An 18504-nucleotide genomic window follows, 5' to 3' on the forward strand; every position below is an offset into this window, starting at 1 on the left:
TTGTGGTAGAGGCAGAGGACAGCCATCCCTGTCTTGCAGGCTGTATACTGTACACAGCATTCTGTAGTTTCTCTTGCACAAGTTAGTGTGTTGTTCTGTTATTTAGGGAAGCAGAATTTATTGTGTCTGTGACATGGGTGAGGCACTCTGTCTCAAGCTTCTCTTTGATTGTGATAATATGAGCCAGTTTCAGGTTACTACAAGGTCTGTAATTGGCTATTAGAAATTTTTGTGCCTTTTTAATTCTCTTAGAAGGTATCTATTTACAGAAAATAACTTAAGCGTTCTCATTGTTTGACTTCTGGCACATCTTAAAAGCTTATGACTGACATAGAGCAAATTAATGTAAAACACATTGAAGGTGTATATGTATGCATGCTTTGTGTGTATATGAAGAATCTGCATAAGAGAAGTGTTCCGGCTTCAGTGTCAGCTTTCCTTATATGTATTTTAAAAAGGTTTAAACACTTGTGGTGTTTCCTCTGTTGTTAAAGGGATATGGTTCATATGCAATGTCCCCTTATTGGAAAATTAATACTTTTGGAAAGAGATGCCCTTTGTTGTGACTATCTTTAACCTTTGTTCTCCAGCTTAGTCTTTTCCCTTTGTCTGCTAATGATTTTCTGTCTAATAGCAGGCCATTCTGAGGTTGTGAACACTTAAGGTTTTAGAGTTCACTGATAGTCCAACAATTTAAAAAATATCCCTATACCAATAGTAAGATAATTGTGTTAATTAAAAAGTTTCCTACTGGGTTTGTTTCTGACAAAATTATACCCGTTGGTATAATTGTATATTTCTTGGGTCTTAAAAAAAAAGTTAGAAAGTTGGGAATTACCAACCTGTGAGCCTCAACTCTGTGTGTGGGAAGGTCACAGAGAACAGGGAGGTGATTTGAGACAGCCAGTACAGACTCACCAAGGTGAGTCCTGTCTGACCAACCCAATGGCCTTCTGTGATGGAGTGACTCCATCAATGAGTAAGGGAAGGCCTGTGAATATCAACTGCCTGAACTTGTCTAAGGCCTTTGACACAGCCCCCCATAACATTTGTCTAAATTGCTGAATCTGATATTGCAGATGAACTGTTCAGTGATGGAGGTGTTGGTTGCGTGGTCAATGTCTCAATGTCCACATGGTAATCAGTAATGAACGGTGTCCCTCAGGGACCTGTATTGTGAACAGGACTGTGTAATAGCTTAATCAATGACGTAGACAAGGGATGGAGTACACCCTCTGCAAACTTGCTGAGGGTGCACTGAACTGAGGAGTGTGGTGACACACCTGAGGGATGTAATCCAGAGGGACCTGGACAAGCTTGAGGAGTGAGCTCATGGGAGCTTCATGAGCTTCAACAGTGCCAAGTGCAAGGTGTTGCACCTGGGCTGGGGCAAGCCCCAGTATCAATATAGGATGAAGGCACCTGAAACATCCCTGTGTAGAACAACTTGGAGATGCTAGTGGATGAAAAGTTGGACAAAAGCTGGCAATGCACACGTGCAGCCTGAAAAGTCAGTTGTATCCCAGGGTGCATCAAAAGAAACATGTCCAGTAGGTTGTAGGAGTTGATTCTGCCCGCCAGAGATCTCCTCTCCACTTGGAGTGCAACTTCCAGCTCTGCAGTCTTTGGCACAGTTCTGGAGCAAGGCAAGAGGAGGGCCACAAAAATTATAAAAATGATGGAACTCCTCTTCTAAAGGGAAAGGCAGAGAGAGTTGAGCTTGGTCAGTCTGGAGAAGACTTCAGTGATACTTTTTTGTAGTCTTTCAGTACTTATCTTTTTGGAAGGGCCTGTTGCAATAGGATGAGAGGTAGTGACTTAAAACTAAGGCTTGATTTAGGTGAGCAAGCAGTTTTTTACAAAGGATGGTTAAACACTGGAAAGGGTTTTTCATAGACAGGTAGTAGATGTGCCATCCTGTAACATCCAAGGTCAGGTATGATGGGGCTCTGAGCTACATGATCTAGTTGAAGATGTATCTGATCATTGCAGGGGGGTTGGACTAGATGACTTCAAGAGTCCTTTCCAGCCGAAACTTCTAGGACTCTGTGATCTCCTTAGTGTTCAGCCAGACACTAGCCAAGTCACCAAGTTTATAGTCCACTCACATCATACATTCTGAAAGAAAGACTCCTTGCAGAGGAGATTACTTGTAAATTAATAGTGGTGCAGAATACTACAATCTTTATACTGTTGGTCTTAATAATGACAAATAATTGTGTTAAATATGCATGTTGTTAATCTTTAGGTTTCACCATTAAAAGTGATCTTTATATTCCTGTATGTAAGTAGTTTATGGCCATGCTAAGTTGAGGAAACATTCAGGTTTGCTTGGAAGTCAAACCTGTGTTCTCCTGTAAAGATTTTAAGGCAATGTGAAACCTTCCTTTTGTTCATGCAGAAAAAGTAGAAACAGTCTGTTACTTCTCCCAACAGCTCTGTATTGTTTTTCTTTTATTCATTTAATGAATGAACAAAGGGATAAAAGAGATTACCATTTAAAAGGTTCTTAAAAATTAGAAATCTTGTTTTGCACATTTTCACATTTTATAAGTGTCATAACCTCATGTCATATTGTGACAGAGCTTGTATCCAAAGAGCAAGCTTCTTTGGCAGAAGAGGTGACAACATAGGTTTGTTTCTCAGATGTTCCTTTTCTTCACAAGATTCAGGCCACAAACAAATGTTACGATGATTCTGGCAGTGAGACTGGTAAGCAAGAGATTAGGAAAACAGGATGCTGCAAGAGGGCGTGCAGTTCACCTTGCAGGCTGTTTAGAGTAGTGCTGTGTGATAGAGCAGCATTGTCTTAATGCAAGTAGCAGTGCAAGTCAGTATGAGCACAGGGGTTTTGAAGTGGAGGGGAGTGACTCTGCATTAACGTAGTTAAGAAATGATTTTGCACTTCTCTGATTTAAACACATTTTTATTTTTCTGTGCGAGATTCTAATCACCTTTTATTTGATTCCTTCTAATATTTAATGTTGATTTTAGCCCTATTAAGCTTCAAGGAACAAGTTGTTCTTGATGGCCTGCCGTGACCATAGCTGAATTCAGCCATGCATCATCACTTTTATCATTGTTCAGTCTCAGACTTTTTTTTTCTATCTGTCTGGTTCAGGAAAGAAGGTAGCAGTCAGGGGATGAGACCTGTGACTTGTATTGCAAATAATTCCCCTAAGAGTATCAGTCATAATTTTCAGATATTTGTTTCTCAGACAGTTGAAACATACAGCACTCATTATCTTCTCCTTGACACATTGAGATAAGTGTCATGATTGACTGGTGGGTGCAGAACTGATGGAACCTGTGTAGAAATCACTTTTCCTCTACTTTTGTGTGCATGCTTGTAAAATGCAGCATCATGCTCAATTTGCAGATGTATATTTACTGTGTTTGAAGGTGAACTGAGAAATACCAGGCTATATCTCATTTGCTGATTGATATGTGTGTTTTGTGTCTGTAACTGGAGTATGTCATGTGTGGTTATCTGAAAGTGCGTTTTTTTCAATTCCTTTCTCTAGAGTCCATAAGTGTATTGAGTGATGCTCTAAGTCAGATAGAATCTCAAGGGAATGTTTCTATGAATTCAACAAGCTCTGGATCAGTGGTCTCTTCTTCTGTTGACACAGTAAGTACATCTGTCTACCAGATACACTCAAAGCTGGGTGAAAACATTGAGCAGAGAGACCAGTGTTGCTGCCCAGCTTGTACTCTGGTTTGCTGTCTGCAAAAAGAAAGGTGGGGTTTAAAATGTGAAGCAAGGAGGCAGAATGAAAAACGTCTCCAGACTCCAGTCTCTATTCTTCCTGTTGGTGATAGGAATCTAAGCGCTTGTAAGTTCTGTTAAGTGTCTCTAATTAGAGTATTATTCAGAAAAGTGACAGAGCTTGGGTGTTGTTGGGCAGTGTCATTTTGCTCTGGCTCCTTCTCTATAGAAAATTTTTCCTCGTTTCAGTCTTATTATGGTGTTAATTATTTCAGTTGTGGTTTGTTTTTGGAAAAATCTTATGCACTGCTGGGAGTGCAGCTGTATGAAGTTATGCCAGTTATACTTGAGGTAGATTGCTTGAAGCAAGGTATAATGCCTTGCATTTGGGTTGCTTGTATTGCAATGAATGCATTAATATTTTATGGTGTATTTATTCCTCATACTTTATGTGTACATGTGACTGTAAAGAAAATCCTCAGGCATCAGGTTTGATAGAAGAATTACACAAAGAATGCAAGTTCAGTGTTAACTGGTTTTGATTTTTACTTGATGCTGGCTTCTTATTTCCAGGCAAGCATTGTTGGCCGTAAATTGGGTACCAACGTGTATAAATACACTCACTTGGAGCCTATTCTGTATGCACTTGGTGTGGGAATGTCAACTAAGGATCCAGACCACCTAAAATTTCTCTTTGAAGGAAGTGAAGAATTCTGCTGTTTACCCAGCTTTGGAGTAATTCCTGCTCAGACATCGATGTTTGATGGTGTTCCTTCTCTTTCAGGACTAAATATTGATCTTGCAAGGGTATGGAAGAGTAAAGTACCTAATTTTGCTTGTGAGTCATATAACTGAAAGATGACTTCAGTTAGTATTTTTGTAATATTGTTAAGTTCCTTTTGTTCTAGAAATTAAAAATTCAGTGGTTTGAATTCTTACATCCTAAAAAATTATTCATTTACTTCACTTGTATAATGCATCTTCCTATGATGAGATGTACGATGAATTTGATGTTCAGTTTTACTTTGTGTTCACTATTTTTAAACCATAAAAGCTCAAAACTTTATTTGAAAACATTTTGGGGATGAAGTTAGAAAAACAAAATAATAAAACGGGGGTTTTAAAAATTTGTTTGCTCTGGACACTTTCTAAAATAGCTGTGTATTGACTTGGGGGAAGGTATCTGTTGATTGTTATTACAACACTGTCTTTCTCTACATAGATGCTGCATGGTGAGCAATATCTGGAGCTTTATAAACCATTACCAACCTCAGGTCAGTCCGTCTGTGTTGTTGATGTGTTTTTCACTATGACAGCAGTTCCTGTAGCCATGTTGTAAATGGAAATAGCAGAGCTTTGTTTCAAACTGCAGTACTGCATATCGTTTTTACTAGGAGTGGGGGAAAAGAGAGGCAACCTGTTGTGTTCTTGAAGGAATTCTGAAACTGTGTTTTTGAGATCATGTATTGCTTTTCTACAGTATACTTAGTAAAGTATGCATCATCTTTGATACAATAAGCAAATATACTCCATAGCTATGGATTATTCATCTAATTTGATACTACCAAAACTTTAAAATATTTCAATAAAGTGGTATCATAAAACTTTTGGGATGTTTACCTAGGAATTTTTTAACATTGATTGTGTCGGTGTGCCTGTAAGAGGATAAGATTTAAACTATGTATGTAAAAACCAAATGGATGTGCTGATGAGGAAGCTAATAACAAATACTTTTCTTCCTGTCAAAATTCTCAAGGCATTAGTTACTGCAGTAGCATTTTCTTTTCAGAGATGGCTGATTTTTCCCAGATTACAGTATCTGAGAGATACTTGTTACATTAATTCAGATTAATGTAACGTGTCTGGATATGCATGTGTCTGGATTTCCTCATTGGTAGTTTATAAAAACCAAGTTTTTGAGATCGTAGCAAAAAAAAAAAAAATTGCAAGCTGCAAGTAAATAGCAGAATTTTTTGTTGAAACAAAAAATTATCTGAAAACTATATTTAATGCAGAGAAGTCTGATGATTAGTAATGGATTGCCAGGACTTTATAAAGGTTTTTGGTTTTGCATTCTAGAGGCTGATTTGTATACACATGTGTCTCTAAAGCAGTAATCTCTATGACAAATGTCAGGGACCCCTGTGCACAGGCTCTGAGCTGAACTTCTGTAGGACTGTGGTTGCCTCAGTCCTCCTGAAATCTATGGACAAGCCTTAAATGATTGGGGCTATCTTTGAAGATAGCAATATGTTTGAAACTAAATAGAGATGTGTTTAGCTCTGAATACATGAACGGTAGCAAAATTCTATTTTAAAAAGACCCCAAAAGTTATAAAAATACCCCCAAGCAAAACAACACTCAGATCTTCAAACCAAGACTTGCAAAGATTCCCAGACACTGTTGTTATCGTCAGGACGATTGTAATTAATCTGACTTTTACAATGCTTACGGTGATGTTGATAATAACAGCAACAGTAATGATAGTAGTAGCTAAGGAAGTTAGTAAATAGGATAATTAGTAAGAAGGAATAATGAGTGATCTGTGGGCTTTGTTCCTGAAGCAAAACCTTACAATGTGTCCATGTTCTATTCTTACAGGAGAATTAAGGTCAGTTGCAACTGTTGCTGATATTCTGGACAAAGGATCAGGAGCAGTCTTGCTAATAGATGGTAAAATGTTTTATGGCTTTTGATGGGGGTGCAGTTATATTTATGAGGCTTCATTTTTAACTAGCTATACCAATAACTGCCAGCCCTTCCATGCAGAAGACTTTTAGCTTTTTAAATCTCAGTGACATGTGGCTGTGTAATTGTTCTTGGTCAGTTAACCTACTGAATTAGAAACACTTCTTTCCTGTGTAGGTAGAACAATGCACTGTGCAAACAGATCAAAGTGTAATTGTTCTTGAGTAGTTAGCATACTGAAATAAGAACACTTTATTCCTGTGTAGGTAGAATAATGCAGTATGAAAACAGATCAAAGTTCTTAACAATAATAATACTTTCTCCTGCCTGAAGGTAGCCAGTTTATATTCCACCACCCCACAGGAAGGGGCACGTGTCTACATGTTTGCATGTGTTTGGTGGATGGTTTTGCAAAGGTTAATCATATCATCATATTATGTAGAGCCATCTGCAAAGCATTGATCTTTAAGAGCATGTCCTGCATTCCTTTTTTATGTCTGCATTATTTTATTCTAAACGAAACCCATTTGCTTCCTTTTAAATCCAAGTTAGAGGATAAGAATGTCTCCACAAACTGATAACTTGCAGTTTTCAGAATCTTACTCTCATTAGGTGTGATTATGCCAAGGTCCTTTGGGAAATTAGACTGAAAGAGTAGGTTTACAGACTCTGAATCTCTAAATGCTGTTGACCTTTTGTTCCTTCAGTGGTCAGATAAAATTGTAAAAGGTTTTTTACTGACCGTTCCTCATAGCTGTGTTTTGTTTTCATACAGGGCTAACATGAAGCCTGTCTATTCCTGCAATATGCAAAAGTTCTTTTTTGTGAGCAGAGTCTCTGGTTTTTAAATTTCTTTTAGAACTGGAAATGAACAATATTAACAAACCAGTTCCGTAAATTCCAGTCTGACATGTAAAGGAGTAAAATACCTATGAACCACAATAGGAAGCTGAATCTCAGTTCATTGTAAGAAGTCTGACTTTTTCAAAAGAAGAAACAGGTGACCTTAATCTGGAACTCTTCTCATACAAGTTGCTAGTACCACTTTTTGTATGAGTTTATAGTCTACTTAACACACTGGGTATTCTCAGTAGCTTTTAATACATCATATTTTGTGGTACAATTCTATATTTAAATAAATGAATGCAGTCTGAGATGCTGAGATAAATCTGATTTCAGTTCTGTGTTGTCAAATGTTTTTAGCACCTTGAATGTTGTCACAATTTTTTAATTTAATAGCTCATTTTTTAATTTTAATGCTTTCAAATAGATCAAGTTAATTATATTATTTCAAACATATTATTACTCTTCCCTACTAGGAAAGTGACTTGCAACAGTGCAGTGTGAAAGTGTGACCACTGTCAGTTGTTAAAATGAGCTTGGTAAAATTTCCATCTCAACTTGTCTCTTGTAACAACACATGCTAGTTGTATGAAAAAGGAGATTGAGGACAGTATATGACCTTCCTCTTCTTTGTCTTTCAGTGAATACCTATTGTGGAAAGGACCTCGTGTGTTATAATCAGTTCTCTTTGTTTTTTGTTGGAGCTGGAGGATTTGGTGGAAAACGAACATCAGAAAAGGCCAAGGTAAATCCACACATAAACATATTTAAAAAAAAACAAACCACCAAACACATAAACAGTTCCGTCAGCACTGCAAGAAAAATATTAGGTATAAGAAGTAGGAAGTATAAACTAGCATTTAAGCAGTGTGGCTGAGCAAATTCAGATGGAATTTAAATACTTCTGTTCACTGCGGAGCCCAAGTGAAAAGGTACTGTTCAGGTCTTAGGAAACCAGTGTTTTGGTTTTGAGAGTTAGAGAGAAAAGTGAGTTGATAAACATTACACAGACTAAATATTCCTACACTGAAATATTTGAAATGGTAGAATATCCTAATGGAAAGCAGTACTAGGGTTGAGCTTGCAGTTTCTAGAAAAGATCTCTAGGTGTAGCTCTTTCTAAATCTATGTGTTTGTATGGAAGAGGCTTGGAAACCATCAAGAGGAAAAGAAAAGTAGCATTATAGTTTGGAGCTGAACTTTACTGTTTTCAGAGTTAGCAAGTAGCAAACATTGTCACATGAACACAGAGTGTGTATGTCAAAATGCTTGGAGGTAGCTATTTGGGTACCTGACATTGTCCCCTTCAATGCTGTGTTTGAGGGCAGTGTCAGCTGTGACTACATGTTGTTATTGTGAACTAGAGCACTAAGGCACTACAGCAGTAAGAGGATGTTAAGCTCAGTAATTTTGAACATTAATGATGAAATACCTAAGTTTCATGTATCTGATGTTTTTTGGGATTTTTAGATGTAAACTTACAGTTTTTTTTAATTAAACCTGTATCAATTATATAGAAGTTTTATGATATTATGATATATAGAAGTTTTATGATATATAAACTTTACAAATCAGGTACTGAAATTCCTGCTGCTTTAAAGAGCCTCTCTATAGTATAAAAAATTCACAGGAGATTGTTGTAGGCAGTGTATCGAGGTCTTTGAAGGAGCCCTTAATTGTTCTGCAATCAGATTTTATAAGCAGTGCATGTAAAAAACCCGTGGTTCAAGGCTAACCTATTGTGATGACATCCAAAAGTCCAGTTAAACATTGCACTTCAGGCAACTGCAATTTCTTCACTCTATTTAGTGAAGTGTGAGAATGTTATATACATTATTTTACATTTTAACATTTGAAGAATACCTGTTTCAGGCAGCTCCTTCCCATGATTAAAAAAATCCCTCAAATATAGTCTCATTAAGACAAAAATACAGCAATTTCAACAGAGACATCAGCATGCAGGAGGCCAGTTTTCCATTGGTGGATTTTCCTGCTTTTTCTTTGCAGACCTTCCCAATTAAAAGAGTTTCATGCCCCTCTGTGCAAAAAGAAATCCCAAGCTGAACAGACATATGTTGTAGTGTGTCTTTTTGTCATGTAACACTTTTATTGCATTTGAAAATTGTATTGCAAGTCAAGAGGAGCAGATTTCCAAGTAGAGGTCTGTGGTGAGCAGTGTGTTGTGTAAGTCATGTGTCTCCTCTTGAGTTGAGGGTTTCTTGACCCGTGGTAGAGGGGTTTTGTTGATTATTCACTTTGGCTGGTTTTAATGACTCAGTAGGTTAAGCTGAATTTCTTTAAACGAGCCAATAGATTGGCAAATCATGCTTGTTTTGAGAGCATGTTTAGGTAATGTTCTCGTTATCAAGCTGATTGTGTAGGTCCCTGTGATTCTCCGAAGTGACAAGAGGAGTGCTGTTACCAAGTCTTCTGCCCAAGAAGTGGTCTTGCTCTGTGTTAATGAATAGGGGAGAGCCTTTGCTTTTATTAGACATGAAACTACAAAGCCCTTGATTTGTTTTTATTTCTCTTTCCTTTGGAAAAGACCTTACACAAATTAAGATAAGTGAAATTATTACAGGTGAGAATCAATTTGCTTAATTTCATTTTAGAGCTTGTGCTAGTTTCTTTCTGGACTTTTCTGTTTGTTTTGAAAATACAAGGAGTAGAGGAGAAAAACTTATTTCAGCTACTTTAAGAGCTTGGATTGATTATGGTGTACTTTATGGTTGTCATGATATAGAATGTTCTCTTTCAGTCTGTTGATAAGATTATGTCTTCAAAATGGAACAGTGAAGCTGTAGATTGCACTAGGAACAGCTTTTTTTCAGTAAAGTGGGGCTTAATATGCAGCATGTAATTGCAAAAAAAAAAAAAGGTAAAAGAAAAAAGTGTAAAACAAAAAGGCGCTGGAAGCTCATAAAGGTGAAAAATAATGAAACAGATTCCACAGGTGAGGTAGTAAATAATTTTGTTCTTCATTGTGCCTTTAAAAATATTATTTTAAAAGCTTCATTTTTGTTTATGTGTTCCAAAGCATTTTACTGTTCTGTGAGACAACTACTTTTTTCTGAGTGAATAATTTTTGCTTGGCTTTTTTTGAATAATTTGGAAAAAATGTTATCGGACACATCAGGTGAATCATGTAGCTGCAGGCAGGATCTGATGCCTCAGAATCACTATCTTTGTAAGGCTAACCTTGATAAGTGATGTTTTCTGTACTAAGTATCTTTTTCTATTTGTCTGTAAATGTAGAAAGGCTAGGAGGAAGCGTACCAATTTGGCAAATATTTTTTCTTTTTATACATAACTGGTATATTCTGGCATTAGGTATAGATAAAAGATTTCTGCTGTGAAATACTAATAATACTATTATTTGTGCTTTAGTTAACAGCAGTTCCACCAAAGAGACCCCCTGATGCTGTAATTTCTGATGTTACAACAGCTGATCAGGTAAAGCTTTGTGTTCTTTAGAAGTAGAAATCTTTGTTTTGTTTGGAGAAAGGAGTGTTAAATAGTGTTAACTAATAGTTTGTTTTTCTGATATACCTCAGGAATTTATACTTGCTTATTTATGTTTATGTGTGTGTGTATGTATGTGTAAAGCTAAAATTTCTTCTAGCTTATGACATTGTGTTCAATGTACTGTGTGAAATATTATTTTCTTAAGACTTACGAAATTTTATAATAGTTTATTACAAATTTTGTATAAAAGAATGAGATGAATGTTTGTACAGGTTCAGGCTTCCTGAAATTTACACCATATAGTGCAAACAAACACATTGTGACCCAAAAAAAAAAAAAAAAGGAGGAATTGCTTGTGACTTTCAGTTTTGAAAAAGTTAAATTTGTGTAATAGGAGGAGTCAAGGGAAACCTAAAATACTGACAGACACTGTCCAAATATGTTTCTATTTGTCCACATTCCCACTGGTTTACAGGCATCTGCTTTCCCCAGGCAGAAACCTGTGCAAAGAAATATAACCTCCTCTCAAGGTAAAACCTGCAGGTGTCAGACAAAGAAGAAGGGAAAGTCTGGAGCTACGAAGGTTAGGACACAGAGTGGTGTTTCCAAAATCAGCTCAGTCATGGCAGGTGGCTGTGGCTTTGGAAGATGGAATTAAAATGTTGAGCATTAGCTGAACTGTGGTGATTGCAATGTCTGCTTAGCCTCTCAGATTATATATGGAATAATTAAGTCTCATCCAGCTGATTCTTGTGCTTGAAGTCCAAGTTAGCCCTACCCATTTCAGCTGGGAAAGAGAGCCAAGATCAGCATTTTTGTTTACGTTACTGATGTACTGGCTGCATCCTAAAATTCACAGCATTGGTCTAGGAGGTACAGGTGTCTTATTCTTCTCGATAGGCTTCATTGAAAATTGGCAAGGAGCAGGGAATGGTGAGGGAGTACTTTTCTCCAGGCAGGTGGCTAAATGTGGTGGAAGGTGCTTTCTAGCAGCTGACTCTTTATTAGGTGAGATACAGCATCTCTGAAGGTTCAGTATTTAGAAGTATTTATTTTGAATGTTGGAAAGATTCTCCACTGCATGATTATTTTGGAATTGATTCCAGGCTCATCAATTTTCACATGGTATTTATGGTTGCCTTGTTCATATGGTAATTTTAGTTTCTGAGCCTTAAACCATATGTCTAGAATTGATATTGTGCACAAAATGCTTGAAGTTCATGAGATAAAAGATAGTAATGACACTATAACACACAAGTTGGAAACTTGCTATTGCAAAACTGATTCTTGGAAATAAAAGAAGTAGCAGAGCCACTTCACTTGCTTTTTTTGAAGATCTACTCTGACAGGTAGATATATAAAGAGAATTATTCTCTAGTTCGAAATTAAAGGAGCCACAGCCAGTGGACTTTGATAATCACTTGATAATCACAAGAAGGCTTCTGTACCAAATAAATTCAGTAGCATTTGTGTTTCAGTAATGATGACAGAATGGGTGTACAGGAGCAGGGAACATGTAGCACTCGGGAACTTTATGTACGGATACAGACTTTCATGGGAAGGACAGCTTGGGAAAATATTTTACATTTACCAAGATTTTACATTTATCTGTCTGTGGAATGACACATAACTGCCCAAAATCTTCTTTAAAAAATGGAAGCTGGCACACAAACTGCTTCAAAATTTCTGAATGTCTTAGTGTTTAAATGAAAAGTGTTAGCAGAAATGACTATTGCCATTTAACTATTGAATTGATACAGAGTATAAAACAGACTGGAGGAGTCAGTTTGAAGATGGCATTTGATTTAACTTAAACTGTACTTATGTCCAGTAATGGTTGTGACACTCAGTTTTTATGTTACCATAATTACCTGGCTAAACTGCTCTTCATAATTAGCATTGTTTCCTTTTTCATATTATAATCATGTAATAAACCATCTGATAAATAGACTTACATGCATAATTTAGAGATATTTAAACACCTGTCTTTCACTGAAGATAATGACTGTGGTTACCTTGAAAATTTATTCAGTTCTAACTCTACTGCAGTGGTTTTTTTTTTTAAGAAGAAGAAAGTTGCAGACCAGATGAAGCACTGCTTAGTGAGGAGGACACTGGGAATGGGAGGGCTAAATAACTATTTCTGCCCACTACCGTGTATTCAGCAGAAGAAAGGATGCCTATAGTTCCTTGACAGATTTTTGTGCTGTGTGACCGTTGACTGAACAAAGTAATCCTTTTGGTTAGTGGTATCAAAAACTAATAGTAAGAGGTATAATACATGTTTATCTCTCTCAGATCTGTACCCATTTCTGAGAAGTTCTTTAAATTCCAGCAGTGCTTATGAATGAGTTGCAGTACCATGATGTAAGCTGCTTAAAGGTAAAAGTGGCTAAGAAAAATCTAGAAGGATCTGATCTTCTAAAAGCCTTGAAAGCTTAAAATTGCATCTTGCTGAAGAAGGACATAAAATTTTTCTTCTGTATTCATGAATTTTTCTGCAAAGAACTAGATGACAATTTTTGCATCTTGCCCTGTAGAGATGTGTGGTGGTATTTTTCTAGCTTGTTCTCTCTCTGTAACCTGAACTTCACTTTACTAGACACACTACCATAACTCTTTTGAATTAAATAGACCTTCTGACAGAAGATCAAGATGTCTAGAGGGTGTTTGACTATTAGCCATTAGCAAGGAATGTATCATTCAGTTTCAACCCTATAGGGAATATTTAATGTAGTTACACAGCTTTTGTCCTGACAGTTTTCAAACTGGGTGCTTAAATTAATCAATCAAGCTGATTTTGCTGAATGGTTGCTAATGCAATGAAAAATAACAGGCAGGCAATGACCTCTATCTCTGGAGAATTTTGTCTGCATGTAGCTTTCACTCACTTTCTAAATGTGTTTTCTTGGGAGCTCATTTTCTGACAATACACAAGGTAAGCTTCAGTGCTTATTTAAAGTGGATAATACCGTAACTAATACAAGTCACTTTTGAGGAAGCAAACAAGTAAGGTGTCGAATTTGTTGTGGGCTTTCTATGGTTTGTTTGTTTGCTCATGGAAAAACGCAGTGTTCTGATATTCTAAAGTTTCCTTCCAAAAAACTGTTATCTGTCTTCAAGTATGAGAAATAATATTCAGAATACACAGTGTATTGACAACAAATAAACAGCGTAACAGTAGTGCACAGGATGAAATTTTTGACCGTGTAATTTCAGTTTTACTATTCTCTGTTGTCTTTCACCTTCCTCTGAAAGCTACCTGTTTTGTTTGCAGTATGGCAAAACTAAAGCTGTAGTATTTGGAGTCTGCAGGACTTACAAGTTTTTGTTTATGTCAGCTCATCTCAATAAAACATCTAGTAATTTTACAAAATATTTGTCAGTAGAAAAATTCTCTTTGCTTGCAACAGTATCATGTATTTCTCCAAAGCATTCTTCTACTCTGAATTCTGACTCTGCGTGCTTGTTACTTATATTAGTAGGGAGAAACAGACATGACAAAAAAGCAAAACGGCACATTTAGGCAGGTTTTGAGAAAACATAGTGTCTCAGCCTGTAATGCTTTTGAATCAGCTGTGTACGTGCAACTGTGAACCCTTTAAGACTCTGCAGTGCTGTGTAGTGTGAGCTATCACATGTAGATTTCAGCTACAGCTACTTTTCCATGCAGTTTGGAGATCTCAAACACATGGTACTTCTGCTCTGACGCTTCCATGATCAGGCAGTTTGGCCATTCTTGCTTTCAAGAATTTTTGAATTCTTTAGAGCTGATGAAGCTGAGCCTAATACTGGTCAGTCAAAGGAGCTTATTTATATCCTGTCATTTTAAAGTTGCTTTTATTTTTTTTTTAAGTTTGCTTTTATTTTAAAGTTTATTTTATTTGGAAAACTATGATAGTGTGTTAAGTATTACAGATATCTCAAAAGATAAAAATTCCAAGTAAAGGTTGTGGTTTTGTAGTCTTAATCTGATTTGTGTGCAGTGTTTAATGATACAGTTTTCAGTGATGCTGGCATGAATGGTGTGTTTGTTTCCCTCTTCTTCAGGAATGCCTTCCACATGTGAGGAAAAAGCTGTAGGCATCAAATGAGACTGTGTAGGAAGTCAGTTTTCCTGTTACTTATTGCAACAAGTTACATTCTGAGTAGTAATGAGAGGAAAATTATCTCATGGTTAGAGACTGGTTGGAACTGCAGTTGTTTGGCAATGGATTTTCTGTACTTTGGTCTGTGGGCCACTGTCACCCACGTATCCCAAGCACTCAGGCAAGGGTGCTTCTTTAATCGGTGACTGGTAGAAGAGGATTAGGCAATAGAATTTGGAAGATGGGATTTGGGAGTAGGACTAGCTGGAGGATGTCTGAGCATCACAGGCTGAAATTGAAATCCACAGAGGCTGTGTTCTGAGCTTGTAGATCTCAGAGCTGTAGATCAAAAATGTGAGGTGCTTAAAAAAGCTAGGCCTTCAAATTTTCCATTGGAGAGCTGGAATTTGTTTCTGCTGCTTGACAGTTACAACCTTTTCTCCTTGTAGTTTCTAACCTATAAAGCAAGAATGTTTATAAATGTTTGAGGCAATGTAATTGTACAGAGAATGTTTAAATGAGTGGCATACAGCATCAGATGGTAATTTTTCTGGATGTGATACAGTTAGCAGCATAAAAAAGAGACATATATATACACTATATAAGTGAATATTATTCTTTACTCATTCAGAGATTTTGAGAGAGATTCAATAAATCTTACCTAGACTAATCTAAAAACTATATAAAACCTTCTGTTCCAGGTATAAATCTAGCATTGATTGACAGGTTATGAAGAAATCACTGGTTTTTAGTGCATTGGTGTTTTTTTTCAAACATACAGTTATTTTTGTTTTCTCTGAAAGAGGAGGAAATAATTGGCCCCTGTCCTGTTTGAAGTAGTGTTATCAGCATCCTGTGATTAAGACTGCAGGAGTCACCATCCCTTCCTGAATCATTCTGAGTCCCGCAGTCCTGCTCATACTGCAGCTACCTGAGTTTACTTTTTCACTGTCAAATTCAGTTTAAAATTACAGTTCCTAATGTAACTGGAAGCAGTTGAGAAAACAATTATGCAGAAATCTAATTTGTTGTCAGAGAGTGGACTTTACAATAAAAACTTACTAAGAAGAATTTTTTGAATGAAAGAGGAGCGTGGGAAGCATTTAATGAATGCTTAATGAATTATTAAGCTAAAATCTACTGTGAAATGTTTTCTGCCTGTTTCCAGTAGGTCCATTATTATTACGAGGCTTTACTTTGCGCCTGTGGATGGTGTGATAAGACCCTTTCAAGCTTCTGTGTAGCTCGAATGCGAATCCCTACCTGTGGAAAGCCATCTTTTATTCTGCAGTCTTCATGTGTGTTTTAATCCAAAGCATATGTAAATATTTGTGGTTTTAGACAATTTAGGGAATGATGAAGGAAGAAACAGGAAGACACAACAGATCAATAGCTTGCTGTCACCCTGGTGTCAGTGGCATAATTTTGGCTTTATTGATCATGGGTCAGTTTGCACAACAGCAGGCTTGCTGTCAGCAGGTGGGGTACACCTGTCTCAAAGGCATAAAAGATCTTTGCACAGGATTTAGCAGGGCTCATTAAATGAGTTTTAAACTAGATTTGAAGCAGGAAAGAGATAAAACCAGGCTCACTAGAGGCAAGCATGAGGGCAGCATGACAGTATTTGAGGGAGAATGTCTCAGTGGAGATGGAATCCATGTGTCAGCAGAGATAGAAGAGTTATTGATGTGTTAGAAAACATGGAAGCACTTGAGAGCATAGTGTAGGAATTATGTCTTCATACCTACAAAAAGGTGGTGGGATTGGTAGCCCAGCTGTATTTATACCAAGGCACAAAGCATGGGCAGCAAACAGGAGAAAATGGAAGCTGTTGTGGAACAGGAAAGGTATGACATAGTTCCCATCAAAATATGGTTGTAGAACAAATTCTGATTTGTATCCTGTTCTGTAAAGACTGTAGTACAGCATTGCCTAAAGGTGTGTAAATTTAAGTGAATTTCAGGCAGTAGCACAAAAGAGCCTCCTGAAAGATTCAGTGATTTTTTTCCTATTTATAGCATAAATAATTTGTTTCATGATAGAGAAAATGATGTCACGCAGGTTCACAAATATGGACAGCATGACAGAAGAAAAAGTACTAAACAAAAAAGAATGATAGAAACCAAACAAAGGGATGTGAAGTCTTTGCTGAGGTTTGATAACCTTTCTGTTGTTTGTTTAGAAGTTTCACTGTACATAAATGGTACTCCCAGAACTCTTGTATAGTAAGTGTTTGTAATAGTAATTACTTTGAAAGTTTGTTATTAATGTGAAATTTTATATAACCTTTAATCCTTTGTATTTATTATTGTTGGGAAGATCAGAATGTAATTGTGTAATCATGGCAATTTTGACAAATATTTGAGGCCTTGGATTATGATAAAATTTTGTGTATTAAGGTGATAAAAGAAAAGGTATGAATCTGGCAGTCAATTTGTTTCGACAAGTCGGTATTACTTACCGACTTTGTTTCCTGCCCTTCTCTATACATGTTATAGTAAAGGCTGTAAAAATTGTTAATCCATTTGAAGTTCCCCAAAATAAAGAAATGTGTTTATTTTAATTAAGAGAGACACATTGTTAAGGGAAAGGCTTCTTGCATATTTGTCATGCTACTGAAAAGTGACTAATGTTTTGTGAAGTCTGTGTCAGAATATGTAAGTTGATACTAAATTTGAAAAACATTTGATATGGACAAACAGAAAATGCATGAATAGTGCAGGGTGAGGAAGTTTTATGTGCAGTGAATTACTTAAGTACTGTGCTAAATTTGAGCCCTTGAAGCAATAACACTGCCATTTTAACTGGAAATTTTCACTGTTCTTAATGTGAATGAGAGCCCATTGGCACACGCAGATGAGATTGTTGATGTTTTCTTCACAAGATGGCTTGACTACTTTTTGTCTTAAATAATCTGTAAAAGCATTCCTATACACATGTCCATGTCCGTATATACATGTATTCGTATATACACACCTTTCCTTGGTAAGGTAAGCTTTTGGGTAGAGGTCTTCTTCTGCCCAGTTAGAAGGGAAAATATGTGGATAGTTGGCTTCCTTTTTCATCAGCTTTACCACTGACCTTTATTACAGTCTGCAGAAAGACAGAAAAATTGGCACCGACAGGCTTGATATCGCCTTTTCTTGTGTGGTCTGTCAGAACTCCTAAATTGTTAGGAAATGAGACTTGACAGTTTGTGTTATTAATTGGAGAACAATTTAACCATATTATGACTGACTTCAATCTAATGCTTTACATCAATTGATTCTTGTAATCTTTCAAGGATACATCTTTGGTTGGTTGCTTGGGTTTTTATTTTCTTTTTCCCCATGTACCCCAGAATGCTGTCACTTGTGAAATGTCCTTACTGGAGGAATACAGAAACTAGAGCCAACAAGGCATTAAAGCAGTTCTGTTTTCATGTTGACTTTGTTTATATAATGAAGATTTACCAAATATGGTAAATGCAATTTGTTGACAGATCTGATTTGGTTGCACTGAATCTGAAAAAAAAAAAAATTATTGATGCCTGTATTTTTTTTAAATTCTGACTGTTTTTTTCCAGCTTTGACCAGCTACTGTTATTGAAAATACAAAAAGACAAGTATAATGTGCCAGATTAATATATCAGAATTTTAGTTAAATATATTGACCATGTTTAATTCTCTGAACCCAGTTGTTTTCTAACTGCTACATTTATTTTGTTAGCAA

At 36.5% G+C, this 18504-nt stretch overlaps 1 protein-coding gene across 2 annotated transcripts in view; it reads left to right on the forward strand.

Moving 5' to 3' along the window:
- Window positions 1-18504, forward strand: part of HSD17B4 (hydroxysteroid 17-beta dehydrogenase 4) — a 63269-nt gene that overhangs the window by 20024 nt on the left and 24741 nt on the right. For both annotated transcript variants that reach the window (XM_064402820.1, XM_064402821.1), the window contains exons 12-17: window positions 3525-3631; window positions 4283-4516; window positions 4932-4983; window positions 6311-6382; window positions 7882-7985; window positions 10628-10693. In XM_064402820.1, coding sequence (XP_064258890.1) covers window positions 3525-3631; window positions 4283-4516; window positions 4932-4983; window positions 6311-6382; window positions 7882-7985; window positions 10628-10693 — 635 coding nt within the window. The remainder of the gene's footprint in view (window positions 1-3524; window positions 3632-4282; window positions 4517-4931; window positions 4984-6310; window positions 6383-7881; window positions 7986-10627; window positions 10694-18504) is intronic.

The sequence above is a fragment of the Passer domesticus genome, chromosome Z, assembly GCF_036417665.1.
Source record: "Passer domesticus isolate bPasDom1 chromosome Z, bPasDom1.hap1, whole genome shotgun sequence".
Classification (NCBI taxonomy): Eukaryota; Metazoa; Chordata; class Aves; order Passeriformes; family Passeridae; genus Passer; species Passer domesticus.